The sequence below is a fragment of the Barbatula barbatula genome (assembly GCF_947034865.1).
Source record: "Barbatula barbatula genome assembly, chromosome: 18".
Classification (NCBI taxonomy): domain Eukaryota; kingdom Metazoa; phylum Chordata; class Actinopteri; order Cypriniformes; family Nemacheilidae; genus Barbatula; species Barbatula barbatula.
Window position 1 is genome coordinate 7,187,695 of NC_136781.1, and position 17,872 is coordinate 7,205,566.

General features: G+C 39.9%; 1 protein-coding gene across 5 annotated transcripts in view; it reads left to right on the forward strand.

The window, feature by feature from the left end:
• The window catches only part of elf1 (E74-like ETS transcription factor 1), a 35,509-nt gene that overhangs the window by 8,247 nt on the left and 9,390 nt on the right, over positions 1 to 17,872 (forward strand). For 4 of the 5 annotated variants that reach the window (XM_079479337.1, XM_079479340.1, XM_079479336.1 and 1 more), the window contains exon 2: positions 16,057 to 16,388. In XM_079479337.1, coding sequence (XP_079335463.1) covers positions 16,317 to 16,388 — 72 coding nt within the window. In that variant the 5' untranslated portion in view covers positions 16,057 to 16,316. Of the gene's footprint in view, positions 1 to 8,575; positions 8,669 to 16,056; positions 16,389 to 17,872 lie in introns of those variants that run through there. The other variant, XM_079479338.1, reaches the window with a different exon arrangement.

Consider the following 17,872-nt stretch of genomic DNA (forward strand, 5'->3'; position numbering starts at 1 on the left):
CTGAAAGACCCTTTACAGTGTTATCATGAATAATGTTTATTATATAGTGTGTGGGGTTATAGAGTATTAAAGTGACATGTTTTGGAAAGAATTATTGCCTTATATGGGTACTGAGAGTGAGGTAGGCAATCATGTTTTGCAAGCGTATTGACCAAGCCCATACAATGTTTGCAGTGTTAAAACAAACTTTTTTGCTCATCACATCTTCATCAGTTTTGGCCCTACACCCACACATTTGCCAAATATGAACCGTGCATTATATCTTTTAAGCACTCAGACGTGCCTTTGTACGTGTAAGTCACAGTTTTTGCTGGAGTGTGTCATCGATTCCATTACGTGGGCTTGTGTAGATTTCAGTTAGATTTTTATATTGGCTTATCGGGCCTCATCGTTACTGTGGAACTTGGTCTGAATGTTGCTCAGCCTGTTGTGCTTACACCCCACAGAATGTCAGTGAGACTCAGAAAAGAATGATAAACAAATCTTGTACGCTCTCTCTATATTTAAATCTCTCTACAATCTCTCTTTATTTAAAAAAATACAATCCTCTCTGTTTGGAACGTCTGAACATTGCCTAAATTCACCACGTGTAATTAAGTCTGACATTGTGCTTTCTATAGTAACTTGTGTCATCTCCCTTGCATGCGTTGAAATAGCAGGCAACTGGTTCTTGACCTTAAAAAAAAGTAGTTTTTGACAGGATGTGTGAAGAGGGTTTCATAAGGTTTGTGGCTAAAAAGGAGTTGGGAGTGTTAAATAAATATCTTCAGAGTTTTGCCCCTCTTCAATGCATTGTTTTGGTAATTAATGAAATAAAGTAAAGTTCATGCTTTGGTCTAAATTATCTATAAAATGTCCCTTTCATTAAATTCAGATGTCAACGCAGTTTGGTGGAGCTCAGAAAGCTTGGGATTCTCCGGAATTTCCCCCACACCCAATGTCATATGACCCCAGGTGTTCAGGACAATATCAGATTTTGCTTTTGCTTTAATGGCCTTGTTATCTTGTCAGACCCCCTGTTAGGCAGAATATACGGACTCCACTCAAACCATTCTCATCTACCCCCCACCCAGCCGTCTCTGATTTGTATTGTAAATGAGCCGGAGCACCTGGAATTGGCTAGTAGTCAGGCATAGGCCCCTCTGTTGAGAATTGCTTTGTTTGGGGCTTCTCTTCAGGGCTGAGTTTCTGTCAATGTTGGCAGAGTGGCCGGTAGTGTCAGGTTGGCTTCTCGCATAAAACGACATCAACAAGTCCATGCCTGTAATTGGATCATTAGGTCCGTGGTGCAGGAGGAGTGGCTTAAACTGCTCTAGCTGGTCTAGCATGGAGAAAAGAAGAGGGCTGTGCTTAGTCTGAGAAAGAATATTTGCCTATTTCTGTCATAGCATTGTGTGCCTGACTTACTTGCATTGATGCTTTGAGAGTTGCTTAGGCTCATATTGCAGACTATGGCTTGAAAACCATGTTGACATGCTAGATTAAGGAACCTGCTGGATTGGTGGCAATGTTGGATGTGTCAACGATATCTATTGAGTTTTGAAGCAATTCTGATGGACGTTGGTCCCAAGCTAAAACTGGTACCATTATCAAACTTCTTAACTAGCTTAATCATCTTTAAGGCAGTTACACTGCTGTGGTAATTAAGCTTCGTTAGATAAACCAGACTGGTTGACCAACATTTTTTGCTGGTAAACAGCATGACTATACTGGGCCATTAGCCAGACCAAGACCACACCAACTGGCATCAATGTAGGTGTTCGCCTACAAGCTGTTATTTTCTAAAATGTTTAATTCAAACATCCCTTGATGCTTATGACCTCTGTATGCAAAAAGACTTGAGATATTTAGAAGCAAAAAAAGTGAAACGAGGTCATCATACTAGATGACAATCATTTTGCCGTTGGGTAGTTTTAAAAACGAATCCTGAAAGCTTCTGTGTTTTACTGCAATAGTTCAGGCAATCATTCCTTTGTCTATATGTTGTTGGCTGCCCAGACAGATTTGCATCATGTTTTCATACTGCTCTCCCCATTTCCATTGAGCAACACACATTCTGAGTGTCGAAACGGTCTGATTCCTGAAACAAGCTCAGACTGGCAAACCTCAATTCTCAGGTATAGTGAGATATACTGGAGGACGATACTCTGTCGTAGATAAAGACAAAATGAATCTGTTTTCGATTCTGCTACATAGAGCAAATAACTAAAATAAATTAGATTTTTCTTTGTCACACATAAAATGTAAAACATATTCCTTTAGTTTTTGACCAATTCCAAGCAGCTAGAGATGATGTAGTAAAAGTTTTGTCATATGTAACTGCATGATTTTGGAAGGACAGCGGCTACAGTGGCCTGCAGTTTCTTCTTGCACATTCTCCTTTGTTGAAGAATTTGACGACTCCCACCCACATACTACACCCGTTTTGTTTTTGTCTTAAGATCTGGTCGGTGATTTTCCAGTTTACTAATTTACTAATCCACTAAATTGTTCTTTCTATTGATTAGGAAGCTCTGGCCTTCAGGTGGGGATGGCCATTTGCATTTTAAGGCATATATTATCATCTATTGTATTAGGCCTCAACCTAATCTTGATAACTTATCATAAAATATGGAAGAGGTCAACAAGCCCAAATTGAAGTGAGGGGTCAGTTCAAGATGTTGAAGTCTGTCTAGGTTAGTCCGGATCGGTTTTCAGATCCAAACTGACCATAGACATATAAAGAAGTCCATGTTTTTTATACAGTTGAGTCAGTATGATAAAATTCAATATCACTTTGCTTATTACAATAGTCGTATCTCAACATAGATGATCTACACGTCACATGTTAGCAGATGAATGATACGTCAACCCACTTCCCATGTAAACCACACTGCTTATACGCTTTTGCACATTATTAGTCAGAAAAACATCACATAGCCAAGTGTCTCATGACAGAGTGGTACAAAATCACCGAAAAAACAGGATTACAATTTTGAAAGCTTTACAAATCTTATGAAACAATCCGTGGCAAACACTGTGCTTTCCAGACCTCATTACTCTTTTCAAAGCAGTTGCAAGTTCCTCTTTTGATAGGAGAGGGCTCTGTCTGTAATTAACCAACTCTCTGTGCTAACTATACACAGAGAGTCAAGTTTGTCAGCCGCCTGGCATTCTCATTTAAAAAGCATTCAAGCAGTTTTTTCCCTCTTGCAGACTCAAAAGGACATAAATTACATTTACACATTTGCAGCATGCAATAAAATATTTACTGCTGACACTAATTGAGTGTTGAGTAGCACAGTCTTTGTGTTATGCACAGGCCAGAGTATGAAGAGTTTACCTCGTAGTGCTTTAGCAACACAGTTGTTTATTTGTATGCACACTAACCAGTGCTTAAGCGATACGCCACATGAGGCCTAGGGGTTGCCTCCCATAACTACATCACATGGGCAACTCCTTTATCCATATTTTAGTCTGCCTTTGTAAACAATGTGTGTCTGTCATGTGACTGGTATTCGGTATGACATTTCCTTGTTCTTCCCAGGAACCGCTTAAGACAGAAGTGTGGCGCATTCTGAAATGTGCTTGCAGTTCCGATTGACAAAAACCGAGAGCAAAAGGTTTCACAGGTTATAAGATGCGAATAAAAGGGAAGGCTTTTAGGAGCTAATGCAACACGTGTGGTGAGAGCTATGCGAGTATCTAGCATTTTAGAGAAATGCAGACAGGTTTTTAAAAGCTGTGGGCGGCTGTGTTTAACAGAACATTAAACCACAAGTCGCACACTCTAAAAAAGACATGCTAATGAAAACGTGTGAGTTTCTGACGGCTTAAAGATCGGGTAACAAACTCAGTTTCTGTCAATCCCATATTGATCTTGAGGACCTATTAGAGTCCGACCGATATGGGTTTGTTGGGGGGCGATACAATACCAATATTAGGGAGTAAAACAGTGCGATATCGATATATCGGCCGAAATTCTTCATGTATATTATAGTACAGTACCAGTCAAAAGTTTGGACACACAAACTTGTTGGCCTGTTACAATACAGGGATCCAGACTTATTAAAAACGTTCTGAAACTATTTGGAGTGCAAGTTGACCATGTTAAGCATGAGAAGCCAGCACGTTAGTGATGTGATGGTTCAGAACCGCAGAATATATACGCAAAGAATGCAGACTGAAAGTGTTTGTCGTTTGGAAATTAAATGTTCATAGTATACACTTATGCAGTGTCATTTTGGCTTCAGATGACTCTTCAGAAAACACGTTTTAAACGAAGTAAGCTGTGTTCTGTGTTAAAGTTTATTTCTATAGTTCTTTACACAGTTTTGCATTGTTGCAAAGCAGCTGTAATGATGTTGTTTATCTTTTCTTCGTGATTCCTTAACCACGTCATTGTTAAGTGTGAATCCATCAGTCATCTTTTAAAGCAGTATACTGAGGCATCATTTGAGTGACGTTTGGATCTCTATAGCTAATGTTGATGGAAAATTGTGATGCGGCTTCAGTGGACATTTAATGCATCTAAGATCTCATCGTACTCAAGTCTTTAGGAAACCCCATTACATCAATAACAGGAACGTTTACGCACAAATTCTGTAGTTACATCACATCCTAGGGGGCCAAGCTGAGTAATATCTGGCAAATATTTTTTGCAAGCTGGCAATTTTGTTTTAAAGGATTGTTGTTTGAATGTGATTTGTATTGGTATCATATATGCAGATCATTCAACTGTTTGAGCATCGAACATACACATGTAAGCAGACCTGGTTTTTACTGACGATGTCATCTAGCCCCCGCTCTCTCCCCTCTCTTCATGTTGTAACAATGCAACATTACTCTAATGGAGAGTTACATGGGATTGTTTACAATTATAAAATATTTGAAGAGTGCAAAATGAGATAACTCGGTTTAAAAAAAGTGAAAAATCATGTTTTTATTATGTTATCATGTTTTTGCTTGTGTTAGTTAGCTGGATTGTTTGAGTTATTATGGTTTAAATAAAGCAAACCAATTGCAGTTTGACGGATATTATTGGAATGCTCCATGAAAAAATCATCTCATTTATGTTAATGAGTTAACATAGTTATCTCATTTTGGATGAGTTATCTCATTTTGGAACCAAACTCTTCATTTGTTCTTGTCAAATGTGACCTTGTTACATTGAGCACATAGGCTTTTAGATTTATATTGGTGCTGTCAGAGCTGTTAATCCAGCCCAACAAGATGTGAAGTGATAGTTCACCCAAACATTCTGTTATCCTTTACTCACTCTCTTGTCATCTTAAACCTGTATGACTTTCTTTCCTCTGGAGAATGTTGTTAACCGAACAGCGACATTACCCATTCACTTGCATTGGTTTTGTAGTGTCTATACAATAGAAGTGAATGGGTGCCGCCGATCTTCAGTTACCAACTTTCTTCAAAATATGTTTTTGTGTTCTGCAAAAAATTAATTAATGTAATTAACAGAGCACATGAAACAACGAGCCTACTATATATTGTTGGAATATATCTTGTTTTCAACTTTTTGCATCACAACCGGTTTCCAAGCAACAGCCACTCCTTGTTTACATTTTCACTGCGGATCTCATTTAGTGTTCACAGTCCTCAGGAGATACTCTGTCTATTGCCTACACACAAATTAGCGCCATGCACTTTGTTATTTGTGCCTTGCCACAAGCCCAAATCCTTTAGTATCAAATTGCCCTTCTGGATTTGATTAATGATACGACGTTGGTGAAGATTATTGCAGTCATTTGAAAGGGTGCTGTTTGTAAGTTCTCGCCTCATTTCAGGATATTGTATCTGCTATCTGTAGAAGTGAGACGATAGCTACTTAACCTCTTTGTTTACAGCCTTATATGTAATGCTTGGCTTTTCTCATCTCGTCGCTATCATGAACAAACGATGGCTCCACAAAGACCAGCATTCCTTTTCAAATATTGACCTGAATAAAACCCCCTCCGCCATCTGCGGCTTCCCCACAAATGGCGTCAACAAAATGGCAGGTTGTAATCTTCCTTCCATCACTTATTTCTGACAGTCCTTGGATCTAGTTTCTGTATTTATTTAGGTTTTCCTCTCTCGTTTCTTGTATTCAAACTATGAAAACGGATGGACAGGGGAGAGAAGAGTTATTTTATCGTGGCGTGTTTTTATTGCCGCTGTGTTTGCGGTTTTTCACCGTGCAGGTGACACCTAAGCCCACATTTACATCAGCACAATTTCCAACCCGTTCAAAGATGTATGGCAGCAAACAGACATTGTGTCAGGAGTACATGCGTGTAATTTAGAAAATTACGGAGGGTCCGTTCACAGCTGATTGTACGTGTGGATTTCATAACATCGCTGTTTTTTTTGCGCTTGAAATTGCAGCTTCTGCAGTTGCAGCTTTGGATCATGACTTGAGTAATTGCGTGCAATTAGATTGCAGTCGGTAGTCGATGAACAGAGATGTTTGCCTGTACATACTCCCCTCTGGGTTTTATTAGCCAGCATGGATCCGAAAGCTGTCTAAACATATCACTTACCATACTGTAGGCTCATGAAGCTCCCGCAGTATAATAACAGCAGAGCTCTTCATATATCGGCCCATTCAGAATCAATGAACTCCACATGGACAATACCACAGAGAGCTTGTCAACATGTTGTTTCGAGCTTGTATGTGGTATGTTTGTAGTTTAATAAACTCAGGCCGATATGGAGAACAAAAGTGAACGGTCTGGTTGGATGATAAGTCTAATCTTAGCTTCAGGCGCACGCATATACACCATTTTTTATTAGGTTTGTTACGTTCTCCGAGCTTATACTGTGTGCGGAATTGAATATAGATTGAATCGGGCCGCATGTGTAGCGATATGCAAGTAGTTTATGGAGACATAAGCAACTTCCTTACGTGTTGCAACCCCTCTTCCATAATGCTATAGTTGAGACCACATGAAGTGACTGGAAATGAGAACTACGGTGCATATTGCACATGGCCCCTGCAGCTCAAAGGCAAACGTTACATAAGATACGATAAATGTAATGAAAGTCAGGTTTTGTTAGCTATAAAGTATTTTATGATGCATATCAAGGAGTGTCAGTTGGGGAGCAAGGAATATGTCTTTAGTTTCACTGTCTGATGATTTTATTAGTGTCTGTTGGAATTGATAAATACAGAGACAGATTCAATTTGCTCTAATAACCTGCTTGAGGTATATATTTAAGAACATTCGTTGTATTTTTGTAGATAACAATTAGGTGTGAATCAATTGCGGTTAATCTGGGAATTCCTTTCAATTGCTTGAAATGAACATTACATAAACCATTTAAAAGCTTTCTGATCTGAAGCATTTGTTGTTGCATTACTGATATTTAAATGCAGTTTTCAGTGTCATAACATTCGGAGGGGTTAAAAAACGACACCGTTTTGGCTAGACCCTTACTTTGCAGGCAAGACTGCAGCTTGTCCATGTGGACACCATGTGTAGTTTATGTCCAGTCCTTTTTGGAATGCTTACCTGCTTTAACAGACAGTTTCTTTGTAAGCGTTCGCTTGCATTCTCATGCATGGTTGTCTTCCCAAAGGCCTGAATTGACATTATTGCACTGCACCTGCTTTCTTGTGAATGAAAGTTAAAAAATGAACTATGAATTTTACTGCTTAGGTACAAAACCTTGCAATGACACTTTTATCAGTACTTTGAGGTTTTTAGCTGCCATCAGTGGCTGTTTATGGTTCATGGGATATAGTTTTTAATCATGCGTGTGCGTTTAATGGCGTGTTTTGCTGCTGCATTCAGGGTGCATTTTTCCTCTTCTTCAGACATGTGCTGTGACACGTCGGTATTGGTATGAGTGTAAACACATCAAGGATGGGTGAGTCAAGATGGCGGGGGTGGCGCTATTTCACAACTGTGTATATGTCGCCATAGGCACAAGCATGTTTTATACAGCCCCAGTAAAGCAGGGACACTTTTGATGATTTCATTTTACAAACTGAAACCAAGTTAAAAGTGGACTTTGATTCATTGTGCATGTTGATCATTGAGCTGTCAAGTTAGTTTGTTTCTGACTCATGCTTGAGATGGTGAGAGACTTTTCTTTAGATGTTTTTCTGGGAGTTATCAAGATATATTAAACCAAACATAATAAAGTGTTTAATATGTCACCGATTATACAGGTTCTAAAAATGGTCAGATGACTAGAGTCAGAGGGCGGTGCTTACACTTTTTATTGGGCTGAGCTTCTCTAGTCTTGTCATGCTCTGAATGGTTGCAGTGCAGAAGCCAAAACATTTTGTCTCCCTACAGAAATACCTGAAATGTTTTTCAAATTGCAAATGCAGCTGGTGGCAGCACAGACACAGTTCAAAAGTTCCTAAAAATTAGATACTGGGAAGCCTAGTCAGCATTTCATAATCCTATCCATAACACATCATTGTCCGCTTCAAAATATGAAATATTTCTTTGTGCGCTGTGACATTTTGTCTCTTTATTTGTCGAGGTTGGAGGACCCTAGTCTTTTTAGCCCTTGTAGCAATTTCCTGTCCTGTTTTCACAACTCTGACGTGTCTTCCTATCTGTGGTGTGCGGCCTGTTGCCACATAGTAGAAACACAACGCAGGGAAGAGCACTTTTAACATTTTGTAGCACACCATGCGCCTTTAAAGAAGTTCAACAGAATTCGCTCGCTGCTGGTAAGACTTGACCAATCTACCTACATTTGAAAGCATTTTAAAGATCAGCCTCTCTTGACTGTCGTTATTTGTGCTAATGCCGCAGTACACTGAATCCACATAGAGGAAGTAGGTAACTGTTTTGTAGCATGAGATGTCAGAGAGTGAGATGTATGATAGAGGAAGTGAGTAAGGGTGCATCAAGTTCTGTTCCTCTATGTTGTTTTCTTAGTGTTCAACCTCAGTACCCCCACTGTACAGCTTGTGATCATTTAGTATTTTAAAATGGAATACATAGAGAGCATTTTTCTAAACGTTTTTTTGTTTTGTTTTATACTTTAGGAAGAGTATAAAGTATTGTTAGGGTTTAATTGTGCTGGTTTATTGTTTTAATTAAAACAATTCTGATCGTGTTGATATCGGCTCATTGTGCGGTCATATCTGATATTTGAAGCATTCTGAAGATGTTTTAAGATATAAGAATTCTGAGAACCAGACTTGTTTTTTTGTTTTTCTCAGAAGTTAACCACTGAAGGGTGACATGATTTGATTAAAAGGGGGGTTTGTGTTAAAGTCTAAAGAGTCTTAGGGTTGATGAGTAGACCGTGTCATGTTTTTATCGTTCCTCGTTTTTTTGTACTGATTGTTTATTAAAATGTTTCACTAAAATGTATTGAGCACATTAAAAGTGAGAAATACAGAGTATAAGAGGAACAAGTTTCCACTCTCAAAATGAGAGAGAAGTGTTCGCTTGTTTGTGGTCTAACAGTCAGGAAGTAGCAGAAACCCACTGCTCGATGATGCATTTCCTGTCACTGCAAGATTCACAGGTCAGTTAGTGGCTGTTCTGTTTCCTTTTGCGTTTATCCATCTTCATTTTAGGGTTCCTTCTACCAAGTCTTGTGTAAGATGGTGCAGATTTTAGAATATTTTTTCAAAGGCACTAAACCATTTTTTAAGCAAATAAAAAATATAAGCTGAACTTAAAACAATGGTTGGTAAAGCATCATAGACTTTTAAATTAGAAAACGATCACATTATTCTCAAAGAAGTCAACTCTCAGAGACGAATACAACTCTAGTGATGATAAACAAGCATCTTTACACCTTAATGAATTTAGTGGCAGGGATTTTGCCTTTACCTGTCCTAAAAGGTCATTTGCACGAGACCATTTTCAACTTAAAACGGAAAACATTTGATGCGTACATTCATTTACGTTCATTTACACAAAAACGGCTTTTGGGGGACTGAAAACGCGAACTTTCGAGAACGGATCTCAAAGTGCAAGTCTTTGAAAATCAATATTTTGAAAAGCATTATTGTTTCCGTGTAAACTCTGAAGGCGCCGTTTTCCAAAAACGATGACTTCATACACATGCGTATTACATGTTCAGTCATGTGAGAGTATTCCCCAAACAATAATGGAGACCTCCATGCTGCTTGTTTGTGCCGCGTGACATACTTATTATCATAATTTCTCCAGCAAAAGGAAAATTTCCTCCACCATTACAACCAGTGGAGAGGAGACGTGGTATTTATATGCACATTACTATAAACACACATACAAGCTGACAACGTGTATTAAAAGAGCTTTTAGATGAAAACATGGTATGCGTATGTGCGCAGGCATGTAGTGTTTCTTTACAGCGCAACATCGGCATCCACTGGCCTGGCCTGGCATGCATAATACATATGCAGATAGTTTTGATAATGCTGTCATGTGTACATGAAACTTTTCAAAAACGTTTCCTTTTTTTATCGTGTAAACATACTCTCTCAGTCTCTTCTTCCCAACCTTTGATGTTTGGAGAGCTGAGCTTCAGGCTCACAGATAACAGCTCCAGTCTCAGGTGGGTGTGGGGCCTTGACTTGGAGCCTTTTCGACGCCTTGAGGCGTAGTGGAAAATTACTTGCAATAGAGCAGATTCAATTCGTTGCAACCTCCGCAAAGGTAGCAGAATCTTTCTTCTCGTTCTGTTTTTAGTACGACAGAGGCGGTTCCTGTTTCGATGTCGATGAGATTGTTAGATCTTGAAGCAGAGCGTTTGTCTCTCTCATGAGGATGAATGTAGAGATTCTCAGAGATTTTAAAATGTCTTGTGCAATACATTGACGGACCAATACTAAAATATCAAAACTATTATTAAATTTGCAAGGGAATTTTGGGATAAACTACTCACAAACTTGACGATCATGACCCATGCCTGCATAGAGCATTTGCCAGCTGCTGTGGTTTAGTTTTCTCAGTTGTTTCATTGTTCTTAGATGCAGAAGTGGCTTCTGACATTTAGCTCTTTTTTGCCCTCTCTCTTGTTTTGTTAAATTAGCATACATTAATTTCACAGGGAGTTGACCCCATCATCTTGACGCATAATTCTCTCTTCTCCACTTCTGTAAAGGGGTGTGTATTGGTGTTACTTTCACATCACTTTTTCAGCAATTTCAGAATAGACAGCTTTTTGCTTGACATTGTAAAGGAGCAGGCTATTAGCTTCCTTCAGGGCTGTTTACACATTGCAACCTCATTGTTATGATATTATACCATTGCCGGTGAATAGATGATTGTCCACTGAGTCGCACAAGTTTATCCAACCCTTGACAGCCCCATGTTCATTATCACAGCCTTACAGGACTTGACTTTGTTGAAGCACCACATCCTCCCAGGAACTGGCCTAAAACCGGCATGTTCGGCTGAGTCATGCGTATGACCTTGTTGAAAGAGGCTTTGTCCTCCATATTGATTGAATGGGTGCTGTTGGCATAAATACACCCCCAGTGTTTTTTTTCCCCTTGGCAAGTGGAAACAAGGCTTCAAATGCTTCAACACAAAGCGTTTTGGATGGTGTGTGGAGCATTGAGGAGCTCGTTTTGGTGAAAAGATTAAGACCTGGCGTGTTCTGAAATGCCAGGAATGCCTGACCGAGCTGGAAAAGTGCTCCAAATTCCTCCCTTTTTTCTCCAAGTCTATCTCTCTCTCTCTCTGAAAGGTTTTAGAATCCCAAGCTATTTTGAGAGGGGCTCAAGAGCATTTTTTCTTAAATACTTTGACATCACTATTGCCTTGACATCACTCCCCACAGCATATAACAGGGAAGCGTTTTGCCATTGCCAAAGCCTCCATTTTTGTCCACCTTGGTTACATCATCGAACTTTGTCAGCTTATATTTATATAATACATTTGTAAGCCTGCACATTAGCAATCAATATGTTATGCCTATGAAAGATGAGTATTTTCATGTTTGAATTTGCTTGATCCTTCATTAATTCCATTGTCAGGGCGACTTGCGGCTTAGTCATTCACTTGGCTCAAATTACCTCCTTTCATGGTCAACACTGAGATCAGCTGAGGACACTTTAGCGAGGGGAGGGGGTCTACAGGGTCATGGGGTAAGATCATTCATCCTTCGAAACCAGGGGTTCCCAAACATTCATTCCAAGACCCAACAAAATATTTTTAAATGGAAATGAGGGAGTAGATACACATCAGTTATCGTTTAGTGGAGTAATATTTACATTTCCTTGTAATTAGGAATGAAATATGAGTTAAGATGCAGTCAAGTGACCACCGGAAATTGAGTTGACTGCTAGTGTGAGCCATCTTAAAGGAATCGTTCACCTTCAAAATGAAAATTCTGTCATCATGTGGTCACCCTCTTGTCATTTTAAACCTGTATGACTTTCTTTCTTCTGCAGAACACAAATGACAAATGATGACAGATATTTCATTTCATAGTTGAACTATTCCTTTAACCCCTTGAAAACCCCTACTTATAGTCAACTTCAGACTTTATATTTACTTTTTTGACAACATGGCCTGGGCTGTTTGCCACCTGTATCAGCTGCTGCATTAAGACAATTAGAAACTTGGATGGATGATAACTTCACAGCATTTTTCATGTATTTTGAGACGCCTTAAAGTTTAGCGATGCATACTGAGCATGTATCCCTGGCAGACCTCAACCATGGATTGGTTCCATGAGAGCCCCACCCTGCTGACTGTTTGCTTATTGAAGTCTTGAGTACTGAGTAACTCCAGCACGCTGGCCGTCCCTCCCTCTCGGCCTCTCTGGATGACGTCTGGCAGGCTGGCTACGACCCCTGCTTAGGCCCGTTTGTTTTTGTATATGTCAGAACAAGGCAGCTGTTGTCATGTTCTCTGCTGTTATACATCACCGTTGTGGTGACAGAGATCATTCGCCACGTGCGCTGGTTAGTTACCGCTGGGAGTCCTGTAGAGGGATGATGGGAATTAGCATGGAAAGCAGCGTGATGTGCACAATCACAGATTTGCACAATTTTGCTCCCCACCAGGCAGATATCTGTCTGCGAAATGCACCCATCAATCCACTTTTACGCTTTCATTTGCCAGCACATCACCATCAAATGGTGTGGATGACTTCATTACTCAAAAGCAAGACCGTAGGGCTCTCAGTGAGATTGTCAAATAGAATTTCAAGCTGCGAGCTTTGGCTGTTGCATGCGCAAATGCAGCTGCCATTTTTTTGTTTGAGGTACAGAGGGCTTTTTGAAAAAGAAAGAAGAACTGAAAATAAGATTCAGGGCGAATTCGAGCCTCATGGTAATGGATGAGTCAGAAGTTTGACATTATGCTCTCGATCGGCAATGTTTGTGACCCTTTGCTCATGCTCTGGAGACATGAAGGCTAACTGTTTTTTCCAGACTGCACGCACCCTGTGTGTGGTCTTGTACAAGGGGCATCCTGATAATCTGATAATTTATATACGTTTTATAGAAACATACAGTACACTGTTTAAGTCTAAGTAGGAAATAACTCACAAATCATTTACTCACCCTCGATTTGTTCCAAATCTGTATCAATCTATTTGTTCTGATGAACACAGAGAAAGATATTTGGAAGAATGCTTGTAACCATACAGTTCTTGGTTACAATGGTTTCAGTGACTACCATTGTAACAAGAACTGTTTAGTTACAAGCCTTCTACCATATACCTTTCTCTGCATTCTTCATAACAAATACATTGATACAGATTTGAGGGTGAGTAAACTTGAGGGTTCTTTTTGGGTGAACTGTTTCTTTAAATATAACATTCAACAAAAACAAACAAAGACATGCTCTGCACATCCTACTTGGAAATTACTGTACTGATAAATGTTTTAGTCGCGTGTGAGAAAATGCTGTAAATAAGGATGTTTTCAGAAAAATGCAACAAAAAGACATTTAACTTAACCAAATCAAAATTGGTATGTCCAACATCTGCCCTTAAAACAGTGTTTGTCGCACAGTTTTTAAGATAGCTTTGCAGGAAGGATCTTGAAGATCTTTTTGCAGTACTTTTGGATTTAGATCTTTTCTAGCGCTGTCAAATGTTGCGATAAATTGATTAAAAAATAAATGTTTGTGTGTATATAATATACATGTGTGGCATGTATATTTGTTTGTATAAATAATTGCACTTACATAGTTGTGTCTGTGTAACGGGGTGTGACGAGACGAGACACGAGACTGGGTTCATTTTTTAAAGAAATCCTCAATGATGAAATACATAGGGAAAAATCTCTCTTAAAAGTCTCTTATTATTTTTAAAAACACAAATTGCGATAAATGTAGGCATTACAAAATCAACTTGTATTTTATAAAACAAATTAAACTTCTATTTTAATGATTTATACTATGCATTAATATTATGTAAACACTGCAAAATGTTTTGATCGGATCAAGTGAGACACACCGGTTCTCACGAGATCTTGTCACACACCTCTATAACAAATATTTACATTAATATAAATGAATGTATATTTAAATAAAATTAACATTGTGTATATATAAAATATATATATTTATATATAAATATATATAACTTTCTGGTTCTCGAATCTGATTGGCTGAAAACCAATGAGATATTCCTCCAGGATCACCACGGTTTCTGATATATCTATACTTGTGCCGTGTTGTATAAATGCAATATCGCTTTCGTAGTCGTGTGATAGTGCTCTTATATTTGCGGATGTGATTGCCTCCGGCCTATTCACAGCCATCCTGATATAAGAGCAATATCGCAGTCCTACTCGAGCGATATTGCATTAATATTACTCCTTTTGTCTAGGCCTATGTTTGTGAATTTATGTATACATATAAATATACACGCCTCATATATTATATGAACACAGAATGGGAACAGGGTGCTCCAGATGTTGGCTGCATGCCGTAGGAGAGGGAGGCAGGGCACTGGGACTCTTGGGGAGTCCGTCTGGTTAGCGATAATAATAGGCTGGCTTCTCTGTTTTGGGATACCCCATCCTGTTACTCTCTTCCCAGGGGAGATGTTGGACAAGGCCACATGTTGAGGACAAGACTCCAGGAGCTAAAGGGGTCTTAGTGACAGCCAAAACTAAGTCTTAACCGAACATTTGTTTGACCTTTCTCCCACCCACTCTCCCACACAGACCGGCAAACTATCTTTCTCATTCTCTTTAACTGCCTACCATTATACCCCCCCCCCCCCCCTCCGGACACCATTCAACATAGTATGCACTTGTTGACACACACACACTGTCCTTTCAAAGCAAACAAGCTCCACCCTGCCATAGAGGAGACAGGCCGCCGCACTGCCATTTTACACCCCCCACCCCTTCAGTGGTTCTGCCAAGCCTCATCACCTCTCCCCGTTGCATTCATTTAATCTTTAACCAGACCCCTCCTCTTCCTCCTCGTCGCCTGAGGGCCGAGGGTACGCTTTCTCAACACCATGTGACTGCTTTTTAGGGTTCCTCGCGAGTGATATAGTGGAGTGGTTGTGGACTTTGGAATAAGGGCTTGTTCTGGGCTCCTCTGCTCATGTGACTGATAGTCCAAGCCTGTTTACAGTACCCCTTTGATCAGGCTGGGTGATCTCATATCCTGTGGTGATCCATGCCCCCCTTTCTCCACACTAGCACCACCACAACCAACCATAGTTTTACTTATCACAGCTAAACTTGAATAAATTATTGCTTTTTTAAGCCTGCTTCTTGGCAGCACATGTATGAACTATACGAAATGTTGCAATTTGCTGTACATTTCCTAAAAACATAACCTCTATCATTTGCGGATTGATGCAATAGTTGTGGGCTTTCTAGGGTAAATGACAGAAAGGACACTGTGCTGCTGGAAAGCAGCGCACATTTTTCCACTTATCCATTTTCATTCTGCCCGGCCAGACTTCTTTCAAGTCTTAACTACGAGGCAGCTCCTGGCAGTCTGAGCCGAATGTCTCCCCTGGAGTGAGCGAATGCTTCACAGAGTCAGAAAATTAGCCCCTCGCCTCAGGTCCCAGCGGTATTGTCTCGTCTGGCCATCAGAGCCCCGACGATGTGACGCAGCCCATTTTGCTGTCACAGTTCCCTAATGTTCCTTTTTCTCATTGTTTTTCTCTCTTTTCTCCTTGAAGGTTTAGATGCCCCAGACGCAGCTGGAGCAGGATTGTTTACCAGAGCAACAAGAACCTGTGTCTCCACTGCTCTATTGAGTCAACAGCCACACTCTCTATTTCTTCAGCTGGAATAAAGTCAGGACCAATAGTTTTTGCCATCAGAGGGTTTCCTACATCGAGGGGTGTGGTGCGGAGCAAGGCGGTCCGGGGAGTGTACTGAGGGATAGGAACCCTCTGCCTGGCAGCCTGTATCCTACCCTCTCTCTCCTTACAACACCATGACCACTGCGGTCCAGTCTAGCGAGCTTGTCTTTGAGTTCGCCAGCAATGGGATGGATGAAATCAATCAGGTACATCACAATCAAGTTTGTTGTTTTCTGTGTGCACGGAATATTCAGTATCTGACATCCGGTTGACCTAAATGCCCCCAAATAGTTTGATTCCAGAAATAGGCATGTAAACTTGTGGTTTCTCTGTGTTTAAATAGTATATTTGTTACTTCAGATGCGCATTGCCAGGTATAAAAAGGAAGATTGGGATGAGCGGAGGGGTGAGCGGAGGTCAGCGCCTTTGATGAAGGGGGTGAAGAGAGGGGAGGGTGGAAGGTGGAAAATGAAGAGAGCGATGAGAGGGTTCAGAGATGGATGTGTGGGTTGCTGGCAGGGTTTAGATGGAAAGACTGAGATGCTGGAATTGCCAGCCAGTCTGTGTGTTTGTACTGCTAGCTGGGAATAACGGTACTATTAGAGGCAAAGGACACTTAAAGGACTAGTTCACACAAAAATGACATTTCCTTTACTACTATTATTTTTGGTTAGTAAACGGATAGTTCATCGTTATAAATTACAGTTTGTTTTATTATTTTCGGAAGCTTTTAACATGTCATTTAACATGTATGACTTTGTTTGGTACATTTTTGAAGAATTTAGGTCTCTTCTTTCATACAGTCGAAATGGTAAAGGGCAAACAACAAGTTTACAAGTTTCAATTCGATGTTATAATCCATAACAGACCAAATTATGAATTGTTAATGTTTACCACTTGAATGGTACTTTATTGGTGTTTTGTCATTTTTTACCTTGACTGGCCAAAATAGATTTAGATCAACATGAGAGTGGGCTTTTGTGTTTCTTTAAAGGGACAGGTCACCCAAAAATATAATGTCATCATTATCCCACCCTCGAGTTGTTCCAAATTTGCGTACATTTACTTGTTCTGTCGAACGCAGAAAAATATATTAGGAAAACAAACAGTTCTTTGTCACCATCGAGTCCCATGGTAGGAAAAATTTAAATGGTAGTCAAAAGTGCCCCAGAACTGTTCACGTTCCTACATTCTTCAAAATACCTGTCTTTGTGTTCATCAGAACCAAGAAATGTATACATTTTTCTCACAACTTCAGGGTGAGTAAATAAAGACAGAATTTGGGGGTAAACTGTTCCTTTAAGTGTGTAGATGTTTGCAATATGTCTTCGTCTGAATTTGTTCAATGTCCGTCTGATCTCAGTTGATTCCAGTATCCAAATCTTCATCCTACCAGCGTGTCTGTGTGTGATTGTGTCATCATGTGAATAGATCAGGCGTGACAGGTCTTCTACTGTGTTCCATGGCTTTTCCCTTACAGGCTGAAAGAAAACGGAAAGCTAGTTTCAGGCCTAACCTGCCCGACCTGTTGCAAGGCAGTGCTGGAGAAGAGTCCTGTTCCACCCAGAAATCTACCATTGTATTGAAACGACACTGGCTTCTTAGTCACTCCCAAAAACCCACTTACTCTATTACAACAGTCACAAAAATATTACTTACCAATCGCCCCAAAGTAAAAAATATCTTTCTG